The sequence below is a fragment of the Anomalospiza imberbis genome, chromosome 20, assembly GCF_031753505.1.
Source record: "Anomalospiza imberbis isolate Cuckoo-Finch-1a 21T00152 chromosome 20, ASM3175350v1, whole genome shotgun sequence".
Classification (NCBI taxonomy): Eukaryota; Metazoa; Chordata; class Aves; order Passeriformes; family Viduidae; genus Anomalospiza; species Anomalospiza imberbis.
The window spans coordinates 3,558,745-3,584,132 of record NC_089700.1 but is presented as its reverse complement, the minus strand read 5'-3'; the positions used below and the strand labels follow the sequence as shown (position 1 = coordinate 3,584,132).

The following is a 25,388-nucleotide window of genomic DNA, read 5'->3' as shown; positions in this document are numbered from 1 at the left end:
TTGGCAGGCTGAAACTATGACATTACCTAACCTGGACAAGCAGGGACAAGAAAAGGAACTCAAATGCAGAGCATCTCAGAATTTAGTAAAGCTTTTTAAAGATACAAAAGGAATATCCAAAATATAGTGGCACCATTAAGAAATGTGTAGTATTCCTCCTGTATGTTTGGTGAAAATACCTTCCCTGTCCACAGGACAAAGCAGTACTTGCTCAATGTGTCTCAATTATAACTTCAGTAAGTGCTGTATTTTGTGCAAAAAAATTCCTTCTTGGTCTTGGTAAGATCACTCATGACCAGGCTTGAAGTGTAATCCCTAAAAACAGGTTTCCATTTTTGTTTCTCCTGCTTAGGTCTCAATACCATGGACATAAGCAGTTTTGCTGAGTGCACTGGATAGACCTCAATTGCTCTGGACTGTCACAGTCCTCTCTTCTATCTTGCTTATAAAACACATACAATTTTGTGGGTTAAAGTAAATTTTAGAACTTTATTGGTCTAAATAAAAAAGTATGAAACATTTGCACAACAAAACCTGGTTTCCTCCCAGAAGGCTCCAGGAGGTGCCTAACTGGCTGCAGGGGCTGCAGTCTTCTGGCACAGCCGGGCCAGCAGCCCAGCCATTTGTAAAAGGGAGTTCACACCTTCTGCTATCTTCATGTGGGTGTACCCAATTTCCTGGTGACAGAGACATTGTCAAGCCTTCTGATTACTCCCCCAGTCCGTGTATATGTTACTAATGACTAAACAGAACTGCTAAAAGACCAGCTTTGAGTCACTTGTACTTCAGAGAATGTATCTACTCCTATAAACCAACTAAAATGCCTTTTCTTTTTAAAATCAAAGCCTGTATTTCCCTGCTTCATTTATAAGAAGCAAGGTGGCTGCATATGAGGACAGGTTTCAAATATGAAGAGTGATTCCTTATCACCAGCTGTTTGTCAACTCTCTGTTAATTTAATTTAATCTTTTATTATCTATTGTACTAGAATCAAGCATGCACTTGAAAAACATTTTCAAGGAGTTATTTGAGGTGTTGAAATAATTAATAAATTCAGCATTACATCTGCTATCAATTTTAGGTAACCACTAAAGTGATTTCTGCCACTTCTGTGGGTGTTGAGATGCTAAACTTCAGGTGACTTCTCACTGACAAACTGATGATGCAGTGGGAAACAAAGTAATGAGTTAAGAAGCACTTTCTTTGTGCTAATATGCAACATATTTTAAACTGAACCCCTGAGGCTGCCCCTGATCACATCCTCTTCTTAAAAAGGCCCAAAAGGCCCCATCAGGAGCTGAGTCAGTACTAACCTTGATAAATTCCAGTTTGAGATATTCTGGCATTTGAAAGGTCTTACACACACGGAAGATATTGCCAATGACATCTTCTGGAGAGTATCCAAGGCGCCACAGGTGGGCAAGAATCTGTGCAGGCAAGAATAATCCCCCATTTATCTGCCAAGTGTGTCAAGGATATTCACTTTTGGAACAGGTGTATATAATTTCTGAAATTGCATGTACTATTTCCCAACTGATTTAACCTCAAGCATCTAGCAATTAATTTCACTACAACTTCCTTTTTTGCTTGTCAGCTTATTTATCTGAACAAACTCTTGCCCAAAAGGGATTTAGTTTATCAACTCATCTACATGGTATTGCCCTTATCTTAAAAAACAACACACATTGTGAATTCCTCAAAGGAAACAAAAAATTTTGTATAGAAACAATGCCTGACTATACTGAGGACAAGAAAACCAACCTTGTATGCTTCATCAATATTTGCATTTATGCAGTGTTGTATCATTTCCTTCACCAGCAGAGGATGAGGCTCATCACATACCTGTATCCAAGAGAAATATTACACTTTAATTATCAGAAGACTTTGCATTAAACTTCTGGTATTTTCACCAAGTTTCTATGAAGCTGAAGTACTGAATCAGAGATATTCCATAACATAGACTAAATTTTAAATAATCTGACTTTTCAGATTCTTCTGTATTGTGATTCTGTAGTTCTTCTTCTATATGGCAGACTCAACATCATGCAATGAGAAAGCAATAGATTCCCCAGTTATCAGTGAAATTTCCCAGCAGTTATTGGATTTGTGTGCTTTGAGAGAGCTGCAAAGGTCTCAGACATGCCATTAGGGATGTCTTTTCAAACTGCACATGGGCTATTTAAAGTCTAATGCTGTAACTGCTACATACACAGGGCTGTCTGCAAACTAGCAAAAAGGCTTATGTGTCCAATGGACTAAACACAGCCACAGGACTAAACTTCTGGCAAAACTGTTTTCAGCCATTACTGACCTTAAAGACATTTTCACTGTTTATAAAGCCAAATCCAGAGTATGTGGACTGTAAGTTGTTTAATGCCTGTGAAAGAAAAAATAAGACTTTATTTATTTTCTGGAGTGCTCCACTTCTCACTTCCCTCCTCAGGATGAAATGCACTTCAGGAAATGATGCCAAAGAAGCAGTTTTCTATTGAACAACAGAAAATAATTTCACAAATTTATGCTGACTTTATTTCCTCACAGAAATTTGGTATCCACTTCCCACCAACTCATTTTTAAGGAGCATTTAAAACCCTCACAAAACCAAACAGTTTAGTTACTCTTGGGCCACAACTCACATCCTCCTTTGCTTTACCTCTCCAGAGAGAAATCCTTGAGAGCTGCAATTCAAAAGGTTTTTTTGCTTTAAACAGAAGCCTTTTATTAATTGTCTTTCTCCTTTTACCTGTCTCATATCACCTTGGGCTGTGAAGATAATAGCTTCTAGTCCATCATCTGTATATGCTACATCCTCTTTCTCAACAATTTTCAGTAGCCTGGCAAGTATTTGTGCATCTGTCAGCTTGGTGTAACGCAGAACTGCGCACCGAGACTGAATAGGTTCTGAGGACAGAGATGTGTAATTAGCTTCTCTCTCTTCTTCTCAAAAAATCCCACAACCACACATACATCTTCATTTCAGTTTCCAACAATTCTTATGTCTTTTGAAGAAAAAGGACATGTAAGCTCCAAGCAGAACACAGCCTCTCCTTAGCACATACAATTGTTATAGTCCTTCCCTTGAGCCCAAACATGTTAATGGAGTTTGCCCAGATATGTGGAAATATATAAATATTATATTATATTATATATGTAATATAAAATTATATATTATATAATATATAAAGCTCAGCTTCCTCTGTTCTCCTGGATTCCTGAATATAGATGTTTATCACGTTATTTTTTCAAGAGAAGTCTAAGGTGCAATGTGTTCACCTATAGGCAAACTTAAGATTATGATTCAGAAATGACAAAAAGGTTTCAATACCCAGTAAACAATACATCAAACATCCTAAACTGTGGCAGAGTTGGATGCAGATTAAGCCCAAAGCATGATAAATCTGCTTCTGCAGTCACATATGCCACTATCCATCAAAAACAGCTGCTCAGAGGGTTCCCTGACTACACACACAAACTCTTTTATCTGCTGAAGTACAGGTGGCTTGATTTTTCAGAAGTACCTTGCTTTCTTGCAACAAGCTGGATCAAGCTATTTCTGGAAGCTGCCTTGGAAGTTAGCCAGCAGTATGGAGAACATATGACATGAACAGCCAGGAAGCAGCAGCACTTACCTATGATTTTGTCAGAGGCATTGCAGGCCAGTGCGAAGCGTGTTGTTTTGGAATATATTTCCATTGTTCTTCTCAATGCTTGCTGTGCTCCATCTGTCATGCTGAGGGGAGACAAGGAGTTAGGGCAGGTTTTGCCCTTCCCTCACTCACAGGTGTAGCCTAAGAACTATTTTCATACAAGCTTCAGAGTTTACTGATATTAAGCTGTGCTTTGTAGTATTCTGGTTTGATAAATAAACTAAACAGCTTTTTCTAGTCACGTGAACAAACCACCCTGCAACGCAGGCAGTCACTGAGACCTCCATAATGTGCAAAATGAAATCATTAATGCTCTGAAGAACACTGCTAAGAATATGGAGGAGGAGAATGTCCCTTTTTCATTCAGTGAAATTCTCTACATGAGCCAAACTCTTTCCAAAGAGAAGGAATCACAGAATCACAAAATGGTTTGGGTTGGAAGGGACCTTAAATCTCATCCAGTTCCAACCCCCTGCCATGGACAGGGACACCTTCCATGAGATCAGGCTGCTCCAATCTTGAGATTCTTAAATCTCATCCAGTTCCAACCCCCTGCCATGGACAGGGACACCTTCCATGAGATCAGGCTGCTCCAATCTTGAGATTCTTAAATCTCATCCAGTTCCAACCCCCTGCCATGGACAGGGACACCTTCCATGAGATCAGGCTGCTCCAAGTCCTGTCCAACCTGGCCTTGAACAGTTTCAGGGATGGGGCATCTTTCTAGTAAACTGCTCTGTTTCCTAACCAGAGCATTCCATGTCAATATTCAGCATCTCTTTTGAAGCAATGATCTCTTCTTGCTGTGAGTGCTCCCATAACATCACTGTTCAATCCATATTCATTTCCTAACAAATTATTTTGAACACCTTGATAGAAACACTCAATACTGTCCAAGACTGGAGCTCTACAGACAGGAGAGATGCAGCACATTTCACATAGGAGCTGAGGTCAAGAAAAAACAACATACCTGTCTGCTTCATCAAGGATGATTATTTTATGCCGACCTTTTGGAAGTGTGACCTTTTGCTGGGCAAACATTTTGATTTTGTTTCTTACAACATCAATGCCTCTGGAAAAATAATTCAGTTGATTCATGGTAAGTTGGGTGAAAATACAGAATAGATTTTTTTTCAGCAGCCACAGCAGCTGAAGTGCTGCTGGTTCTACCACTGTTTGTTCCTGCCCCTTCAGCTGTTTCAGCACAACTGCTGTGGAACCATGCTTCAAGACAGACTGTCCAACTGATTTGGATTCAAACACCAACAATCCTTGGTTTTGGGGGTCTTGAAGAAAATAATTTAACAGTAGCAATATAAATATACACAAAGCCAGTAACCTTACTTGCAGTACCACCACAAAATTACTTATGTTTGGCACAAGGGTAATAAATAAAGGCAGAAGCATCTAAGATTGCTTTGCCGGTTCTTCCCACAGCTCCATCCACAGCCCCAGCTGTAGCTCAGAAGAGTTTAAGAAAAACAGCTGGATAGACTGAATCATATCAACACAACACAGACACTTTCCTAGAGAGAGTCTGTTCAAAGACCAACTTTTATTAAGAAAGGATTTTCCTTTTTTGTTCTGTTTATTAAAGAATGTTGTGATTCTGTAGTTCTTCTGTAAGTGATGCTATCAGGGTAGGTAAAGCGTAAACCCGCCAGGAAATGTCAGAATACTTCAGGATGGGTCTGAACAGAACTTGGGAAATATAATCAGCCCTTAGTGCCTGATCCTTGGAGTATAGTCAGTGTCCTCTACACACCCAACACCCTGATCCTACGTTTTAATCCTCAGCTGCCCTTATAACCCTAATTTCTCTCACTCTAAGCACTGAAGAGTTTGACTATAAACAACCTATTCACTTTTCATTCTTGAATCCTCATGAATGCAGTGGGAAGCTTAACTCTTTCACATAAATTTGAGAAAGAAGTACCATTATGGATTCTGCACTCTATCTCTTTGTATTTTCACATATCAAAGTATCTATAAAGTTTATAAAACATCAAGAAATACTGTCTGTGTTGATGGGTGAACACCAAAGATTGCCTTTTAGTTGGAAATAATGCACTAAAAAAAGTCTTAAAGGCCTTACTATAGCATTAAGCCTATCAAACTGGCCTTGGTTTAATGGAAACTCGCTTCTTCATTAAAAATTTGGTGAGGTTTATTCATTCTCACCTGTCATTTGAGGCATTCAGCTCCAGAACAGCATCCTTTAATGCAGGACCAAGCAGAGCACGAGCCAAACACAGGATACTGGTGGTTTTACCTGTTCCTGGAGGACCCTAAAAATGTGACAGTGCAACAACTGCTGGTAAGTTTAATGAAATTTTCTAAGTTGTGCTCTCTACAAATCTCCTCAGTCATGAAAAAGGCTGCAACAGAGGAACTGCAGAGAACACATCAGCCTGGAAGCTGTGCCTGAGCTCAGGATCTTGCCCCTAACAGAGGAGATATGGGGCAGAGAGAAGCACAGCATGTGTTTCAGCAGGCACCTGAGGTAGATTTAAACTTGTTTCCTTGTGTGTTCTGCCAAGAACATTGCTCCAAAACCACACAACCAACATCTCCCTCACCAGTACACTCAGGCACACAGCCCATCTGTACTGGGAGGCCATCCTGGCTAGATTTCAAATCCAGGACCAACACTGAAATACAGCACAACACAGCAATACTCACAGCAATTATAATATTTGGTACATTCCCCTCTTTTGCAAAGACCTAAGAAAGATTGATAAAAAGAAATTATGTAGGACAATAACAAATAGTTTCCATTCTGTTCTATTTTAGCATCAGAAACAAGCTTCTTTTTTCCCCCTCCTATTTTAATTTTTTGAACTTCCCTGCTTTCATTTTTTTTTTAATTGAACTGTTAGAAATCAGCCTCTAGAATAATATGGAAATATTTAAAAGCACTTAATGCCACAGGTCTTAGTACTCTTGCCTTTCCTTTGCATCTGTTTTAATTACATACTTGCTAGTATAATCTTTCTGTTAACAAATACTGTGTTCACAGATTAATTTGTCATGGAATTGTAGAATCCTGGAATAGTTAGAATTGGAAGGAACCTTAAAGCCCATCTCATTCCAACCCCCTGCCTTGGACAGGGACACCTTCCACTAGACCAGGTTGCTCCAAGCCCCATCCAACATCATCTTGGAGACTTTCAGGGAAGAATTGGTATGGCAAACATTTCTTTTCCAAAAAACCGATTATATTTCTTTCTGTTGTTATACGAATTATATTTATTAATTGAAACAGTATTACTCTAACAGCTACAAATTCTCTAAACTGTATCAAATGCTCAATTTAAACATCCCAATTGAAGAAGGCATATTTCCTTACACACCACTCAAATATAATGTAAAACCTGGAATTTTTGAAGTAAATCAGGAAACTTTCTTCCACATAATCAAGTATGGATGTAAAAATACAATAGTGGATCTATGCAAAAATATGTTTTTTTGAGATAACCTGTAAAAAGATACAGGGACAGCTACACACCTCCAACCTGCTCACAGTATCTTCATTTCCAACTATTTCGGACAGTTTCATGGGTCTGTATTTTTCCACCCTGTAAAAGTAAAACTCCACACACTTCACCACATCTAATAACGCTTTAATTGAGCCTTAGAGTGATGGACAAGGAGGATTATGCTAAGAGAGCACAGGGCAAGGATGGCTGGACATGATTTCAGTGCAAGTGCTGCAGGGTGTCTGTCAGTGCCACACACAGCGTTCCACGGCACTAATCACTGACTCAGAGAGCCCCAGAATGGTTTGGCTTGGAAAGGATCTCAAAGCCCATCTCATTGCAGCCTCCTGCCATGGGCAGGGACACCTTCCACTGGGCCAGGCTGCTCCAGGTCCAGCCTGGCCTTGAGCACTTCCAAGGACGGGGCAGCCACGGCTTCTCTGGCAACCTGTGCCAGGGATACCACCCTGACAGGTTTTACTTCTGTCGGTATAAAAAGGCGAAAGGAGGGAAAAAATGCTCAACTCGAACAGGAATTCGGTGCCTCAGCCTGTGAAAAATGCGTATTATATGGCTCTACGCAGATATTTACTATATGTATTATGCTAGGTTGGAAAGTTATGCTGTAGTAACATTTTAATAATATAGTAAATGTAGTTTTGTAATTGAAATTAAGCTTTAGTAGTTAAAATAGAAAATATGTGTGTGTGGTATTCTTTTTGCTCAAGAGAAGGAGAAGATAATCAAGAAATTCTTCACACAGAGATAACATTACAGAAACCCCTAAATCTTCCAGAGGAGAGGAATTTATGGCTTTCCTTATCAACAAAAAAACCGAACTTCTCCAAACTCGACTTAGACTTCAAGGCGCCTGGGATTAACAGGAATTCCTCAACAAGTACCGGACGAACTTCTTGTTTTAAATAAATATATGCATATTCATGAAGTGATTTGTGTATGCAACAGGTTACCCCTCTTAAGGAGGGAATTCTTTTTATCGGGGTCCTTCTCCTGGCTCACTTTTGTCCAGAGAGAGGTACCCAGCCCGGGCTGTAACTTTTTGCTGTTATTGTCTCTTTAGTTGTCCTAACTCTAATTGTTTAATCTTTATTACTATACTTGTATTGATTCTTTTCCATTTTATTTTTATTAAACCTTTATAAATTTTAAAAACCAAGTGATTGGCGTTTATTACAAGCCTGAGGGGAGAAGCTATCCTGTGTGTTGTCCCATGGTCAGCACAGTGCAGGGCTGGCTTTCTGTGCATTACAAAGGAAAACAACGGGATTTTCTTCACTATTGATTTCTGGAACTGTTCCAGGCCAGGTTGGACGGGGTTTGGAGCAACCTGGTTTAGTGGAAGGTGACCCTGCCCATGGCAGGAGGCTGGAACGCGATGGCCTTTAAGGTCCCTTCCAACCCAAACCATACAGTGATTCCTGCCTTCCTAGCCCTGGCAACAGACGGGGCAGGTCACAGGGCGCAGGCAGAGTCCCCGGTTCCGAGCCAGACTGAGCTCCTGCACGCCGGCGGGCACCGGGGGACAGCGCTGAACACACGGGGCCGGGGCCGGGGCCGGGGCCGGGGCCGGGGCCGGGGCCGGGGCCGGGGCCGGGGCCGGGGCCGGGGCCGGGGCCGGGGCCGGGGCCGGGGCCGGGGCCGGGGCCCCTCAGCCGCCACACCCGCCCTTCCCGCCACCAGCGCCCCGCCCTCACGCCATTGGCTCTGCCGCACACAGTCCCGCCTCCCTCCCCGCGCTGCACCAATCACCGCGCGCCCCGCCCGCCCTTCGCCCCGCCCCTCCGGCGGGCGGTCATGGCGGCTCCGGGCGGCCGCGCTCCCTCGCCCGCTGTCGGTGCTCACCAGGGCAGTTCGTAGTGGCCGCTGCCGCCGCCGGGCGCGGCCGCCGCGGGCTCGGTGGGTCCCCGCTTCTCGCCTGCCGACGGCCCGGCCTTCTCGTCCTCCGCCATATCCACCTCCATGGTGGCGCAGCTGGCGCTCCGGGCCCGTCTCCCCGTTGCCGCCGCCGTGAGGGGAGGGAGGGCCGCGTCGCCGGCCCGCCTCCGGGGCGGGCCGGCGGAGGCAGCCGGGATGTACGCTCTCCAGCCGGGCCCCGGCTTCTGTGGCTGCTCAGTGAGGCGGAGAGCAGACAGCCCGGCTCGGGAAGGTCGGGCCGGGCCGGGCCGGGCCGGGCCGGGCAGCACTGCTGGTGAGGGGAGGGGAGGCCGCTCGTAGCTCGGCTGGGTGCGCTTGTGCTCGTCCCTGTGGACTCGCTGGGCTCCCTACCCTGCTGCGTGTTAAGATAGTAACAACCATAACATGTTTGCATTTCAGGGGTCTAAAACTTTGCTTTTTCTATCTACCTCTATTCCCCTCCCCCCCAAATGAAAACAATAAAAAATGCATTGCAAAATACTGCAAGCAGTTATGTTATAGCTGGGGGATGATTCTGGCTCTGTTGAACACATAAAACGTATACAGGTTGCCTAGGGAAGCTCTGGCTGTCCTGTTCCTGGAAGTGTTCAAAGGCAGGTTGGATGGGCTTGGAGCAATCTTGTCTACTGGAAAGGGTCCCCATGGCAGAGGGTGGAATGAAATGAGCTTTATGATCCTTTCCAACCCAAACCATTCTGAGATTCTATAATTCTGAATGTTCTTTTCTAGGTTAAGTAAAGGTGGCTCATCCACCTATGTAAAGACTTTTTTTTTTTTCCCCTTAATTTATAATTTTGATGAGGTGTTATGGTACCAGGCTCATTGGTACCCCTACATGCTACCAGCCCCTGACAGAGAAGTGGGTTGTTGATTCTGTAGCATTAGAATTTGGAAATCAGTACTGATTTTCAGCCTCAGTAGTTACTGGGGGCTTGGTACATCTTTCAGCTCTGTTTATGCTCCACATAATTAATGACATTTGTGTTAGCTCAGAGGACAGAGCATCTGTCCTTCAGTCTGGGCCCTGATTCCTTGGGAAGTGTTTCTAATTTAAGATTGGTGTGAGGCCGGAACTCAGAACTGACCGTATTTGCAGCTCAGTGTGAGCAGTGATGCTCCTCTGAGGGAGTAACTTCCTCTTCCTCATCACAACATTTGTATTCCTGTGTTACTGTCAGTGCCTGTTACTGGTATTTTGAGGCTGACATATGAGCATTTGCCTTCAGTCTGTAAAAGTGGTTCTGCCTAGGGCCTGACAGTGATGGAGTTTAATGAGTTTCTCCTAAGACTCTAAAACTCTGGAGGGTGAAGTTTCTGTTTTGCAAAGCGCAGTTGCGTACCTGAGTTTTTATGGTAAGTGCTTTAATCTTGTTTTGCACATTGTTTTTATTAATAGCTGTAGTAGTTCCTAGTGGCTGTGGGATAACTTATGCAAGGGTAAAACTGGAAGTGTTCTGCACCTTCATGTGCCTGGCTGAGTTAACATCACCAGTGGATTGACCACCTCCACTGGAGGTAAAGAAGATAATTAAATAGCACCACAATTATATGGCATATGAGGGGGAGAGTTGGCATTTTTTTGGTGTTCAAACTGCTTGTTCCTGTAATTCTCAAACTCACTCTGTTACTCTTGTCTGTAGATTTCGTTTTCTGCAGTGCTCATCAGAACCCAACATGAGACAGTGAAGTACTGTTGGTCATTACAGCCTGTCAGTGCAGCACCACAGATGTGCTTTGATTTCTTGCCAAATTAAACAGTAGTTCTGCTCTTAGGAAGTTCCAGCTTCTAGATAAGATATCATTTTCCTGGCTAGCATTAATTCTACCACTCTACATGTGGAATTGCTGCTGATAAGCGCTCAAAGGACAATAAGAAAGGCTAACGAGAAGAATTGTTGCAGAGAGCCTGATGACAGATTTTGTGATATGTTTCTGCTAACAGTTGAAATGTGGTTTTGAGCATGGTCTCCTGAAGAGCTGCAGCCCCAGCGTAGGCAGGAGCTTCTCACAGTGGTTTATCAAACACAGAACAAGTACTTATTGAAGGCACAACAATATTGCTAGGGGTATGTGGCAGGTGGACAGGCACATGTGAGCTGAAAGTTTTAAAACTCATCATGTCACAAAATCCAAATAGTTCTTTTGTAGTCTGACAGTTGAGATGACAGGATACACCCAGAGTTAAATGAATTCCAAATTCAATGCTGAAATGGCAGAACTTCTGATGTGTCATCAGCAATGCCTAAATACATGTGTATGCAGATGTACTGTGTTATCCTGAAAGGAGAATACTCCTGAATTTAAGATGATTCTTTCAGACCTTTCTCCCTCACACCCCAAAAGATGTACAGAAAAGCTTACGAAGTACTTGTAATCAGCATGGAGTACAGAGAAGGGCTTTTTGCTAACGGTTTATTCAGCAGTGGGAGTGATCCTCTTCAGTGTATTCAAACATCTATTACTAGTAGTGGAGATCCCCATCAGAGAAATAAATCATGATCTTGTGGTTGGCCCAGCAGCAAGGAAGTCCCAGCTGCAGATTCTTGAGGTGTAGGGAACAGGTCTTCTTCAGATCATATGGAAGCTCCTCTCAGACCAGCTCTAGTCCCCATGGGGAAACTAAAGCCCAGCAAAACATGTTTTGTCAGAGAAGTGGGTAAATGCAGAAGTTGTGGCAAAAGAATTGCTGCTTTGCGTGCTACGGGTGGTGAAAGTGAGTGTGGCTTGTTTGGAGTTTGAACAACAAATTGAAATTGGAAGACACTAAAAGTGAGGCAGTAGCTGAAGACAGTGAAAAGCAAAAGCAAGGATGATGTGAGGTGTAAAAGCCAGAAAGCAATAGAAATAAAGCATGAGAGGAAATTAACTTCAGGCAATTGTTAGCAAAAAGTATGGATCTGTATATTCAGTAATAAAAATTTCTTATCTATGGTTTGGGCACAGAGGGGAGAACCTTTTACTATTCAAGGTTGTTTTGGGTTAAATCTGTGAATTCAGCTTACTGTTGCTGTTAGGGCTAACACTCATGCATGTTATCCTGCAGGTCTGGAAGGCCAGGGGCTGAGACCTTAAACTGCAGTATTAAGAGAAGTGCAGAGTTCCTTGGGCTGTGCACCGCTGGCCCCACTGCCACAGTTACAGCTCCAGCTGCAGCCGCTGCTGCTTGATGGCCACAGGTGGGTCATGGAGCAGAGATCACCTCTCTGCCAGGGATGTGGGGAGTCTGCACTCCCCTTGCAGGCTGTTCCCTCTCTGTGCTCTCTCCCTTTCATACAGCTAGGCTGGAGAGAGTGGAATGAATTCTCATTTACCAATCATTTCATCACGTGGTCACAGAGGCGGAAAGCAGAGAGCAGAACGAGAACAAATAGTGGGAGGGAAAGTAATGATGGGGCTGTTAGAAGGGAGGCTGGGCTGGTGCTTCATGAAATAGGGCATCACTGGATTAAGAGGTTTCTTGGGTTTGACGTGTCTGCACCCAAGACTGACAGGGGCCCTGATTCCTGCAGAGCTGCTGTGCTTGAGCTCTAGAGCAAAATGGGAGGATGCTGTCAGTATATGCAGGTATTAACTTGTCCTTGTTCTTGTAGCATCACGAGCCTGTCCATTCTTTGTGTGTTTATCCATACAATGGCCCTGGGGGTACAGCTGTGCCGAGCTCATTTTATGGGTACCCTCTAAAATCCCTTGCTAAGTGTAATGGCTGAGGTCCCACATTTTCTCTTCATCAGCACACGGCCATCTCCCTGTTTATTTCCCCATCCACTGCCTCATCCTTACTCTTGTGCATCTCCAAGAGCTGCAGAGCAACAGCAGCTCACCAGCACACTCTGAGTAAATACAAAGTGACACCTGAGCACTTTTATTTGCAGCATCTCATTGCTTTTTATGTTTTCATCAAGTACCTTTAAATCTTTTTTTTTTTAATGCTGCCACACAAAATTTTAAGCAGCGTGCCACCAACATCTGCAGACAGGAAACGAATAGTGCTGAAAGTGAGGCAAAGCACAGGACGTGGTGACAGAGCAGCTGGAAAGATCAAGTTCAGCTCATTGCTACTGGGAGACTCTAAAGTTGCACATCTTTACAATTCTTTTCTATAAGCATCTGACAATATTTTTAAAAATGTGTTTTGAGTGCTCTTTTAAGCCAGAGAAGCTTTATTATGATTTTTCTGCATGTGTTGAGGCATTTGTCCAGAGCTTTACACTAGCTTATAAGAAAAAGATGCAGCAGCAGTGACTAGCCAGTCCTACTCTCCTGCCCTTTGGATGATTAAGACTGAAAATGTGACTGAAATTTCCTTTCTTTTTCTTCTTTAAGCACGTAATAGAGGGCAACGAGTGTCCAGCCGCGTGGTTACAGCTTTAGTCAGTAGAGGGAGTATGGACACCTGGGTTAAACCCACACAGGTCACCCAAGAGAATCCAAGAGAATTTACTTTCTCATAGAATTTCTGTTTTGTCTGCAAAACCAGGTAAATTCTCTACACATACATCATTCCTAGATGCCAAAATGCAGCTGTAGGCTCCTAACACAGTTGATGAAGCTGAAAGGGTAGGAGAGAGGAATGATCTTTTGTGCTTTAGCCATGCTTTTCTTCTGGTGCAGCTTCCCTGAGAGCACCTGCAGCTGCGGCTGGCATGGAGGACCACCTTTTCTCCTCCGTGTCAGGATCGTATGTCACCATTACTGACTACAGCAGGGTTCTGTTTGCCTCCAGGGAGGACACAGCCTTCACTTTTTCACTGAGGAAGCTGAGAAAGTGACTCTGTGCATGTCTTACTGCCAAATGTAGATGTTGCAACGAGCATCCTGCAGAGTAAGTGCTTGCTGGGGCTTCCTTGTGTAAGAGGAAGGATCTTAATGAAGAAGAAGGAACCTAATGGCTCTGTGAGCTTTCTGCTTGAAGACTAAGCCCCAGGCTGGTGCAGAACCAGAGGAATTATTTGGGGGCTCTGATGAATAGTACAGTTCAAGAGTTTGAAATGGAGGTAGGCAATATGGGTTCATCCATTCTTTTACCAGGGTGCCACTCTCTTTGTGTTTTCAGATGTAACACTTGGTCTGTTTCCCATAAAAAATGGGAATGTGGACTGGCTTGATTTATGTTTATCAGAAACTTCAAAAGAAATTTGGAACAAATCTGATATAAAGTGATTTGTACTTTTTAATGTTACAGTATTGCTTGACTTTTGGTCAGATACCATGTAGCCATGATACAGCACAATACTGCCAGAGTGCATCCAGCATTTGTACTTTCTTGTGCTCATTCCTTGCATTAGCAGTCTGGGAACATTCTCCACTGACTGCCCCTAATTGGTCCTGCATGACATTATGCAACCCATTTCAGCTGCATCTAGTCTCTTCAATGCTGGGCAGAACTTCATCAGAGACCTTGTTTGGCTGAATGAAACAGAATAAATCTTAACATTCATCTGCATTCATTCTGTACATGTCACAGATGGAAATGCAATAGTGTTATTGTTTATCAACAGTCCAGGATTTAACTTTCAGTCCAAGCTGTGGAACTCTGGATTAATTCAAGTCTGCAGAACATGGGTTTAGAAGTATCAGAAGGAAGAGCTGCTGTATTCCAAGCTATCAAGTTCCTAAAGCAGAAAGGATGGATTTAGCAAAAGGTCAAGGTAAGGGTCGAGTCTGGTTTGATTTAAAGTGCTCATGATAGAAAATATGAGAAAAATAACAAAAATAAAAAGGAGTTATTATCTTCAGATCTCTATGTGCATTTTTCTGCCTCTCCTCATGTGTGTGGGTTTTTATTGCGTTGGTTTTTCCTCTTCCTTTCATTCTGACTGCCCTGCTATGACTTATTTCTCATTTGCTCAGCCCTACAGGGGAGGTATTCTGAGGGCTGAAATTAATTAGGCAGTAATTAAAGCAATGAAGGAGGCATGTTAATGTAAAATATTACATTTCTTCTGTAGTTTTCAAGAGATAACTCTTCTGCATGTGTCATCTTTTAGGAAGTCTGACAGAAAGTATCAGGTAGCATCTTTCTTTCCCTTAAGATTCCAGAATTTACAGGAAGCTCAGGCTTCTCAGAAAGTTTTTGTTAGTGTCCTGTGCAAAATAATTAAGGCTCAGAACCAGTCAGGGCTGATGGAAAGGCCCCTGATGGGAGGCACAGCCAGTGCTGGGTGTTGGGTTTGAGCTGTGAGGGACTGATGGTTGTTCCTCTGCACACAACTAGAGATGACAAATGACATCTGCACCTTCACAGGTGCAGGTCATCTTCTCAGGAAAGCAAAGGATGGCAGAGGATTGTTTTCTCTGCTGATAATAAGGGTGTTCTGTTATTGGAGACACAAGGAAATGGAAGAGGGTGTTCTCTCTATCTGGGAGGAGATCTCTATTCCCATTAAGGTGCTTATTCTGGCCTCAGGTGTGGTCCTATTCTAAAAGGCACTTTTCTAGTCTAAAGGCACTTCTAAAGGCAGTTTTGCAAGGGCCTGTAGTCCTATTTTAAAGGCACTTGCAAAACAATATTTAGAGTGATGTAATTGTGGGACATGAGTGAAGCCTGGCAAAGTGGGGAAAGGAATTACCCAGAGAATTCAAAGCAAGAGCTTGTGCAAGTGGCTGCGGTAAATATTAAGCTCTCCTAAGTAAACTCGGATGGATCCCATCCTGTAATGCATCTGTGCTGACTGCACATCTTGGATTCCCCCTCTGAGGCAGTGATTCCCTGCAGGACACCAGCTGAGTGTGTTCCCTCCTGGGTCAGCACATGGACATTCTGGGTGCAGTTTCCCTTTTGTGATCCTCCTTCCTACCATGGCAGGAAGGCTGGAAGGAAAGCAGCTTTCATGCTTCCATCCTGCACCCCTGCCCCTCCTGCTTGATGTCCTGGACACTTGCCAGCCTGTGACCAACTGTCCCCAAGAAATACTTGCTTCCTGTTTTTTTTTTTTTTTTTTTTTTTTGCTTAGCCCTCCAGAGGCCTCATTACTCATGAATAAAAGATGAGCTGTTCTCCTGGAGCCATGAAGGGAGGAAACCACTGCCAGTGCTTTTTATTGCTGTGGTTGCTGATGCCTCTGGCCTCACTGACAAGGAGAGCAGAGGAGAGAGGAAAGGGCTCGAGGGTTTAGTCCAGTGACTGTTTGCAGTGTGAGCTGTGCTGTCTGGAGCCAATAGTGAGGAACAGCTGACTTTGTAATACCTTATTTCAAGCAGTTTGTAACTAAGGAATTAAAACATTTCAGTTTGAACTGATTTTTTTGATGGCTAATGCTTGGTTTTCAGTCTCTTCCCACCTTTTTTTTTTTAATTATTATTTTTTGTCCAGATGAATGTAGAGTTGTACAATGTCTTGTCCTAGCTGAATCACACCTTGATTTTTCTTGCAGCTCCTCTTGTCTTGGCACTTTGTTCAGGTTTAATAGATGGGATATGCAAACAATAATATTTAGTAGTAGGGTTTACCCTGTTGGTTACTGTGCTTGGGCTCCTACTTTGAAGACTTAATGGATGAAGTGAAAGGATGTCAAATACTACTTTCTTACCCATATGTGTAAATGCCAAAGGTATTTACTACGGGGCTTTTTCCTGGGCTTTAGGAACTATTATCCCTTAAACATCATTTGTCCTGGAGATTTCCAGGCTGCCAAGCAAAACTTTTCATGCAGATATTTCTTTTTACTGTTATACTGGTAGCAGAGCTGAGATCTGAGACTGATTCCCACACCATTTCTGGATTCTCCTTAATAATTCTAAGACAGTCTGTGAATTCAGTACTCATATCAGCTAAGAACAGGTCAGTTTGTAGATGTATTTTCATAATTGTTTCCATGTCTATTCGGAGATTTAGCTTTCCAGTTCTGCAGGTATGCTTATCAATGACATTTTGATAGAAACTTTACCTGAATGGCTAAAAACCTGTTTAATCCAGGTGGCACATTTACTGGAAAAAAGATGCTGCCAATATACATGTGGCAAAACTAAACCAGGAAAGTTTGAAATGTCTTGTCCAAAAAGAGAGAAGTTTGGCCTTTATTCCCTATACTGAGCACATTTGACTTCCTCCTTTAATGACTTAAACAATTACAATTGTGCAGGGTTTATGCATATTAATAAGCATGTCTATATGCATATATTTACATGTTTGTACGTGCAGGGTATTTGTCTATGACACCGTATAGGTTTGTTTAAATACAAGTTGACCAATAGCTCAGAAAAAGGTCTTAGATTTTGAAGAATATTAATTTTAATCCCTAAACATGAAATGCAGATTTTTCCACCCCTACAATGGATATTTGGTGATTATTTGATTATTTCATCCACTTCTTAAATTAAACAAAGTCGTTCAAGACATTTGTTCAGTATTTCAGTTATTAATGTAAAATATGGTTTATTGCTGAAGTAGAGGAGGATTCTTAGTCAGGCAAGGTGCTTCCCAAGCAGTAGGGCTGTATAAACTATGTGCTCTAAGTCCTCTGTGACTATACTGTTTTCAGAGACATCCCTTTTTGTCTGATCAGTGAATTCCCATTTTAAAACCTCCTGAAATGTCATGGCATAAGGTGATAACGGTGCTGAAAGGTCACAAAATGTTATATATTGTCATTAGAGTGAATGTGAGCTGGGCTTGAGCTGTTGCTTTCTCTGCCTTCCAGGGTTCATCTCCTGTTGATGGGTGATACAGCAACACAGATGCCACCTGCACTGAGTTCTTTCACTGTAGGAGACTTGTTGGAGTAGAACAGAGAAGTGCAGAGCTGCAAACACAATCTTTGTTGTAAAATGCATCTGTAGCAGATTTAAAAATGGGATTGATTGTACAGATTATCTGCCAGAAGCTTCACTGGGCTTAACTGTGAGTGGATGGTTTGACCTAATACAACCAGAATACAGCAAAATGCCTCTTATGAACTTCCCTTGTTTTAGTGCATTTTAATATTCACAACTGTGCTTAGTAAACCTCATCTCAGAATGGAAATATTACTTATAGAAAATAACCTCAGGGTACAGTGTTACAGCATGTTGTATGTACGCATGCACATCAAGTGAAAGGTATACAGAGGAACAAGATCCACCTCACCTGGCCTAGGTTGTACGTTATAAATCAGTTTATTAGAACTGGAATTTTATGGAAAAGAATGATTGAAAAGGTAGCTTCCAGAAGTAGACTTTATTTCCCCAATACATCAGTCAGTGTAAACAAGGTATTTGACTTCTTTATGCAGCTGGAAAACAGAGTAGAAGGAAAGATTATAATTAGAAAATCCTATGCTGCAGCAAAGTGAATCTTTATTGAAGAAATGAAGGGTTTAGAAACTAAAAGCTTATGCTGTCTCTTAATGACATCTCACTGCCCCTCAAAAAATATAACACTAGGAAAGGCTTGATCCTGATTAGGGAACTGTGCACCTGCAAGCCACAGCACAGCAGTGCACACTTGCTGTGGAGATGATTAATCTAATTGATTTCCTGGAGATAGCTCCTGTAGCTGGAGTTAAACCTGGATTTATGACTTTTGCTAAATTTGAGCTGCTATTCCTTGTTGAACTCAGCAGGCTGGGAGCACAGTATGCTTCCTAGCACTGGGTGCTTGGATGAAGTTTCATGGCAATGGGTGACAAAATCATCTCTCTCACTGAGACAAGCCCATACAGAGCCAGCTGTGGGATGTGGGTTGTGGAGCTGAGAAGTGATTGCAGACTGCTGCTGCAGAGATCAGGGACTTCCAGGAGAGCTGGGTGGCAGCATGTCCTTGCTGAGGCCTTGGCTCTGGCAGTCTCCAGGCACATTTCCTGTGCAAACAAATGGCAGAATTGTTGTGAAACAGGTCTTGTTTTGTGTTGGGAATGACACCTGCCTCCTGCAAGCCCACACTGGTACAGGAGAAGTATTTCACTCTTCTGTCTGCTTCTGGGATACTGGCTTACAAGATTTTTCATACATTTGACACCTCTCAAAACAGCACAGTCCCAAGGCAGGAATGATGGAGTGAATCCAACAAGGTTCTACTTTCTTTTCATCTGCTGTCCAGATTGACATGCTTATGTACTTCTAGATCTACCAGGGACAAAAACTGGTCTTTAAATGCAGCAATATGTTCTTTTAGCAATGTGGGGATAGGGAGACTGTAACTGTTCTGCAAGTTTGAAGTGCTGTTTACAGGGGTTATCTCTAATATCCTCTTTAAGTTCCATGGAAACAACTTCAGGGCTTTATCACATCTGTAAAGAAGGATCTGCATGAGCTGGGTATTCTAAGTGGGAAAATTGTTAGGCTTCAACTCCTTGACTATTGGGACCTGAAAGTCATAGCAGTATGTCATTTGCAAGGCAATTCTCTCTGGAAGTGCAATATGGCTTTGTTTTACGACCTTGATGTCACAAAGTATTAATAATCTACCTCACTTGCAAACAAAAAAACCCTAACAAGGTACAATCATTTGTTTGGATTTTGGGTTGGTATTTATAGTCTGCTTAAAAATCACAGCTTTTGGTGTGATACATAGGTGTGAATGCAGGGGGTTTCTCTGTCAGACTTGCCTGGATACAACAAATAAATGAATTTCAGTCTGTTGGGAGGACAGCTGTTTCCGTGACATTTTAAGCCCAGTTTGTAAGTATCTTCATCTCTTTTCTTAGCATGCTAAATGGGAATTACATGGCTTAATTCATGTTTGTGTTTTGCATACCAAAAAAAGGTTCTATTAATTTATTTCCTTTCTTTAATAAACATTTCAGATAGTAACATGCTATTTCTGTTCTGTTACCACAAACATTCTTAGAAGTATTGCAAAGGATGTGAAATGAAAGGTACAGGTGCATTACTGACTGGAACAGGCCAGATGCCTGTTCAGGCAAACACCCCCTTTGAGAAGTTCACTGTTACCACAGGCTCAAAGAAAAGAGAAACAAACCTTAAGTGTGATTTACAACAATCATAGAATCTCTTCAGAGAAGTTTACTTTTCTTCAAGAGTTGAGTTGTCTTATACTTTTAAATTTTAATTAGAATTAACATTTTTACTGCTATGATATAACTATGTAAATTACCTTTAATATATTCTGGCATTGAATTCCACAGGATAATTTACCTTAATTGTATTTTCCCACTTGTTAGCTTTATAGTTGGGTTTTTTCACTAATTAACTTTGTATTTGTTGTATATTATATTGAGCTGGACTTAGGACTGGAACAGAGAAGGCAGCATTAGCTATTTTAATGTGTGCCTTCCATATGCATTCTGATGAGTAAAAGCACTTAACAGATCAGGTTAGTATCATTGTTTCTCTTTTGCTGTTGCAAAAGCAGTTGTTGACTGCTTGAGTTGTTGAGGGAGTTTCCATTTTACACCAGCAGTAAAAGCAAAAAATGGATTAGGATCCAATTCTCATGTGTCACTGTACAGTGCTCCACAGAATGCCACACTGGCTGCATTTTCACAGTAATTCTTTCTTACTGGAACATATGTAGTTCATGTAGTGCAATTAATACAACTAAATTAACAGGAAACTGAAGAAGTGTGTGCAAGTTCCTGGATCTGGGTTATAGCATGGCATGTGACAGCCAAAATCCATGTTATACAGGATTTTCTGTAATAAACATTCTAAAATGAAAATGAGCACCTGGGAAAGCATCAAGCTTTCTCAACCTTTCTACATCTGTTTTAATAAGGCTGGGATTTTTGGGAATCAAGGCTGCCCTTTGCTCCTGGCAGTCCCTGCAGCAATATCCAGTGGGTGAGTGAGGTCATCTGGGGCATCTTGCTACTCTCCTGTCACAGGACATAATATTTCTGCATAAAGAAATAACCCCCTTTTTATAAACCTTTTAATAATATTTCTGCATAAAGAAATGACCTCTTTTTAAAAAACCTTTTCTTTAAACCTTTTACCATCATACTGAGAACTGACAGCAGGGATCAGTGGATGGTTCTCCAGTGCTCTCCTGCTGACAGGAAAACAGCCTATTCCATCAGTACTGAAGCATGATGTGCAGAGGATTTGGGCTGGGTATTTATGCTCTGCCCATAACTGTGGTATTTAAATTAGGTCAGACATGGTCTTTGGTTGAAACCTCTCCTTAATTAAAAATATCCCTTTTTTGGCAGGAAGCAGAGGGCAGTTAGTTGTACTGTTAACAGCCTCCTACCTTTTCCAGACTCCTCCTGCCTTACACAGGAGAATTGCTACTGTTCCATACCTCACATACAGCTCTGGCAGAGCTCATTATTGTGAGACTTACATCACAGGCATTACACAAACCTGTTTGGGTCCAACTGACTGCTTTAGTGACTGGAAATCAGTGGACCGTAGGTGATCCTGCATGGGACTGTGAGCCTTTATGCTCCAATTTTTCTCATCTGCAAGTTGTTACAAAGATGGTTTCTTGTGTGCCTTGGGATCTTCTGGAAAAGCATTCCCTATGTTAAATTACAGTGTCAGAGCCTTTTAAAGGATAATTTTGCTTTTCTGGAGGATTAAAGGCTGAGAAAGTGAACTGGATGTTTCAGTGGTCAGTGCCCACAGCCACAGCAGCAATCTAAACCACGTCCAGGCACTGCCTGCTGACAACATTTTAAAAGCCTGGCTTAAGTGTCGAAATTGAAGTCTCATTTCCCTCCCCTTCCCCATTAAACACAGCTTTAGTTGTAGGTACTGAAATCTTTTTTGAAGTCTTGGACTGAGGTAGGAAACTTTTTCATCCTGGCTCCTGTCCCTCAGCTTTGATCTTCTAACACGCTCCAGTTCATGAAAAGGAAACAGGATTCTCCTGCCTCTCACAGTGCATTCTGTAGCTCTGCTAGAAAACATCTGGTGCTTCTTTTGGGTCTAAAAGAGTCTTTGTGGCAAGGCTCAAACAACATGAAAATAAACAGCTTTTTTCTTTTTTCTCACCAAGTACAGGCTGGCTCCAGTTTGTTACAGAATTTATTTGATGAGGTCAGAGAGCACAATAAATCTTGACACCCCTGGTGACAACAAGAAGAGGTATATAGAGGGCAATAATTTTTTGACATCCAATGAAAAATATTGATCCAGAAGGAATTTTGATTTGCAATGCACAGAGACTGAGCTTGGAGAGTTTGCAGGCATGCCCATGATGCTTTGACAACTGGAAAAATGCAGAGTTGCCCCGTTATGGTGGATCTTTGTTTCTCTGCTTTTTGGAGGACACATGGAACTGTACAGGGAATTATCAGAGGTTTATAAAACAGGCTATGCTTCACCTAATCAATAGACTGTAGGACACCACACTGGGAGCTCTAAGGCTGGCTTTCTTCTCTGGATTGAATGTGTACAAAGAGAAGTGCATGAACTGAATGAAGAACATCATAATGCCCAGGATCTGCTTACCTGGATTCTGTGTGTTAGAGGGACTCTTGGACAATAAACTTATCCCTCTCAAATTTGATTCCAAGTCTACAAAATACGGTGGATTTTGCTCACCTTTGAGGTCAGGAGGCTTACAAGTCTCTTTTATCTCTATGCTAACCTGGGTAAGTGCAATTGGCAGTTGCCCTGATCTTTGAAAATGAACTAATAAAGGACAGTCTTCTCTTTAGTCTTGATTTATACAAGCAACAAGGTTTAGGGCAATAACAGGGAATATAAATATGTGGTACTGTGCTGGAATGGTTTGTTCACTACTTAACCTCTGGTTTTTTGCTGTGTTATTCCCTGCCACCCACGAGTAAGATGTTATGCTCATTACTGCCAAATCTCCCTGCATTCTCTCCATGCTCTGATCCTCCTGTATTACTTTTTTTCAGTCATGCTTTGTTGTAGATGTTTGACTCTGAAATACAGATGTCAACCAACACATTTCTGTTTCAGCTGAATGAACAGCTATGTTCACAGATATTTCTCCTCTCTATGACTCATTTACTTCATCTGTAAAGAGGAGCTTCATCTTCAGACGAATGACTGACGATAATCTACTGACTTAATAAAAGAGCTATTCCAAGTTCTCCACTGCCAGCGTGAATTTACATAGGGCATTTGGACAAACACAGAATTTCAGAAAGCCTCCACTTAATGGATGCTGAACATCCACTTGCCTTTGGGCTCATGGGCAGGAAACAGCCTTTGTGATGAAAATGCCACTATTTCTTCAATTGTGCAGTGTGATCCATCTTACTGTTTTGTATTTGTGTGGAGTGCTGTCCCACATTCCTTGGAATCATTGCCACTGCAGCAAGGTAGTTTACTTTCAAAATGTGGAACAACAGGAACTAGGCTGTGTTAATGATTAAATTATACTGATGGTTGGAGTCTAAGTAACAGCTAATGCACTAATTTCAGTATAGGAAACACACTAAAAAAGCAGTAAGAGCTCCTCTTGATCTTCATAATTAATGAGAACTGCCATGATCCTTCAACATATTTCTACCCACACTTCCTTTTATGTTAAGAAATATACAGGAACTCACAGAAGTCAGCTGGTAGAAAGCCTTTCACAAAGCACTTTCCAGCACACTGTACAAGCCACGGGTGCACCCCTAAAGGGTCCTGGAGCCAGACCTTGCCCATGTTGAATCCTGGCCAACAGCCTCATTTCTTCCAGTGAAACAGAACAAAGTGAGGCCTTCAGACAAGAGTGTACCCAACACACACCTCTGAGCTATGTGTACCCAAATAAGCACCATCAGCTGTGCTGAGTGTCTCTGGAAGGGAGATGAGTGGGATTCTCATCACTTAACTTTAAACATCTCATTTGGCTAGTTCTCAAATATCTCTTTAATTCATGGGTGGAAGGGAGCATCATTAGAGAGCAATTCATCCATTTTAGGTGTCTGCAGTATGATGATGGGAATTCAACCCCAGTGCCTGTTCCTCTGCACTCATTACACAGAAAGCCTAGACAGTTGGCTTGGATATAAATGTCTGAAGATGAGAGGTTTCTCTCACCTATCTAGATACAACAGAATCTGCTAGATATTAGAGGCTTTGTGGTGGCTCTGGGTCAGATAACAAATGCCTGAAAACATGTCACACTTAGCTGAATCATTGCAACCATGCAAGATCTTAATTTTAATTTAAAGACTGTTTATAAGAAGTTTCTGAACTTTAGTCTTGGCCTAGAATGACTAAGGCCTAAAACGGCCACTGATCCTCAAGATAAGAAGGTCTTTCAGCAGCTCTGTAATCAAAGGAAAAAAACAGCTTCTCTTCAGATCACTACTTTAATCTTGTTCCTCCCACCAATGCTGGAATTTTGTGTTCTGCCCCCAGATGCAGAAGGGTCTTTATAGTGTCAGCCTGGATGAACAGTAGGAGCTTACGCTGTCATTGCGGCTGCACCTTTGAGGCGTTGGAAATCACATAACTGAAAGTTGACAGTAATGAAGTTGTGCAATATTTTCAAATATCGTTTCTGCCACCACTCAGTTCCCACAGTACACAGGCAGGGATTTCTAGGCCTGTGGTGGGGAAAAGAATGAAGGGATTCAACTCAAGCCCTTGTTGGCATCTGGGGTCTTGATGTCAGCCCTTCATGTGGCCTTTATGTGAACTGTCATCTTTAAATGTTGCTGCCTTTGGAGAACAAGTGAAGGATTGGGGCATTAGGGTGGGTAACTTACTGGTATGTGACAAGTTGAGTGTCTCATCAGCTCTTTGTGGAGAGGTGCTTTGTCTCTGATGCTGGTGAATAAAATGGAACAGTACTTGAACATTTTGGCTGTCTTTATTTAAACAATATAGATAACAGCAAAACACAAAATATTAGCTCTTTTTGTTTCCCTAGATGCAGGCATGAATATTCCCTTGGTTTTTACATTACATTGTCTGTGTAATGCTTCTGTTTGTCAGAGTAATTTAAAAGAAAACAGCAGTGAAGTGTTTTAGAGATCCCAACAGCTAATGTAAATACTTGTCAAATTGCAGTAATGGATCAGTCAAGTGGAGACAGTTTTGCCTATCTGTGAGAAGCCACTTTTCAAAACAAGATATATATCATATCACAGAAAAAGAGGGTAGTAGAGAGTAGTATCAGGCAAATGTGATAGCCCAGAGACGTCAGAGATCACATACCAGCTCTCTACACATAATGGTTTAATTAAATTCATTATTCTGCTCACCTGTGTAAAATTAACAAGTCCTCACTTCTTCATAGGCTGAAACTTATGTGTCTCCTTTGCTGTCCCATGTCTAGGACATCAGTGAGGGGCTCTTTGCCTGCACATAAGCCCCTGTGAATAAATAAATGGTTATTGGGAAATAGTAGTGTCTGTGGGATGATGGCATTTCAACATTTATAGTTATCCTGAAGCTTTGTGACAAGCAGGTACAACAAAAGCTGAGGGACAGCTTTGTGGGAGAGCACTTGAGAGAAGACACAAATTCA

General features: G+C 42.1%; 1 protein-coding gene and 1 long non-coding RNA gene across 3 annotated transcripts; one reads left to right on the top strand and one right to left on the bottom strand.

The window, feature by feature from the left end:
- Positions 1-469: 469 nt before the first annotated feature.
- On the bottom strand, positions 470-9,178 carry RFC2 (replication factor C subunit 2). 2 transcript variants are annotated; one of them, XM_068210190.1, is made up of 11 exons: positions 8,990-9,178; positions 7,156-7,225; positions 6,330-6,371; positions 5,829-5,935; positions 4,618-4,719; positions 3,630-3,730; positions 2,744-2,901; positions 2,312-2,377; positions 1,762-1,842; positions 1,314-1,427; positions 470-677 (listed from the first exon to the last, which is right to left on the bottom strand). In XM_068210190.1, the coding sequence occupies exons 1-11, from the start codon at positions 9,106-9,108 to the stop codon at positions 567-569; spliced, it is 1,071 nt and encodes a 356-aa protein (XP_068066291.1). In that variant the 5' UTR covers positions 9,109-9,178; the 3' UTR covers positions 470-566. The 2 variants fall into 2 exon arrangements, with proteins under 2 accessions (XP_068066291.1, XP_068066292.1); XM_068210191.1 differs by lacking the exon at positions 8,990-9,178 and adding an exon at positions 8,842-8,861.
- Positions 9,179-12,324: 3,146 nt separating this feature from the next.
- On the top strand, positions 12,325-24,697 carry LOC137485617 (uncharacterized). The gene is made up of 3 exons (XR_011005393.1): positions 12,325-14,709; positions 21,942-22,177; positions 22,514-24,697. It is a non-coding gene; the product is annotated as an uncharacterized lncRNA (long non-coding RNA).
- Positions 24,698-25,388: the final 691 nt, after the last annotated feature.

What these genes read in the sequence shown, in the direction of transcription:
- RFC2 (XM_068210190.1), bottom strand. Translation starts at nt 9,108, where the DNA reads ATGGAGGTGGATATGGCGGAGGACGAGAAGGCCGGGCCGTCGGCAGGC. An exon ending in GGCCACTACGAACTGCCCTG is followed by an intron (nt 7,226 to 8,989) that starts GTGAGCACCGAC and finishes TTACTTTTACAG; the next exon opens with GGTGGAAAAATACAGACCCA. An exon ending in ATCCTTGATGAAGCAGACAG is followed by an intron (nt 3,731 to 4,617) that starts GTATGTTGTTTT and finishes GTCTCCCCTCAG; the next exon opens with CATGACAGATGGAGCACAGC.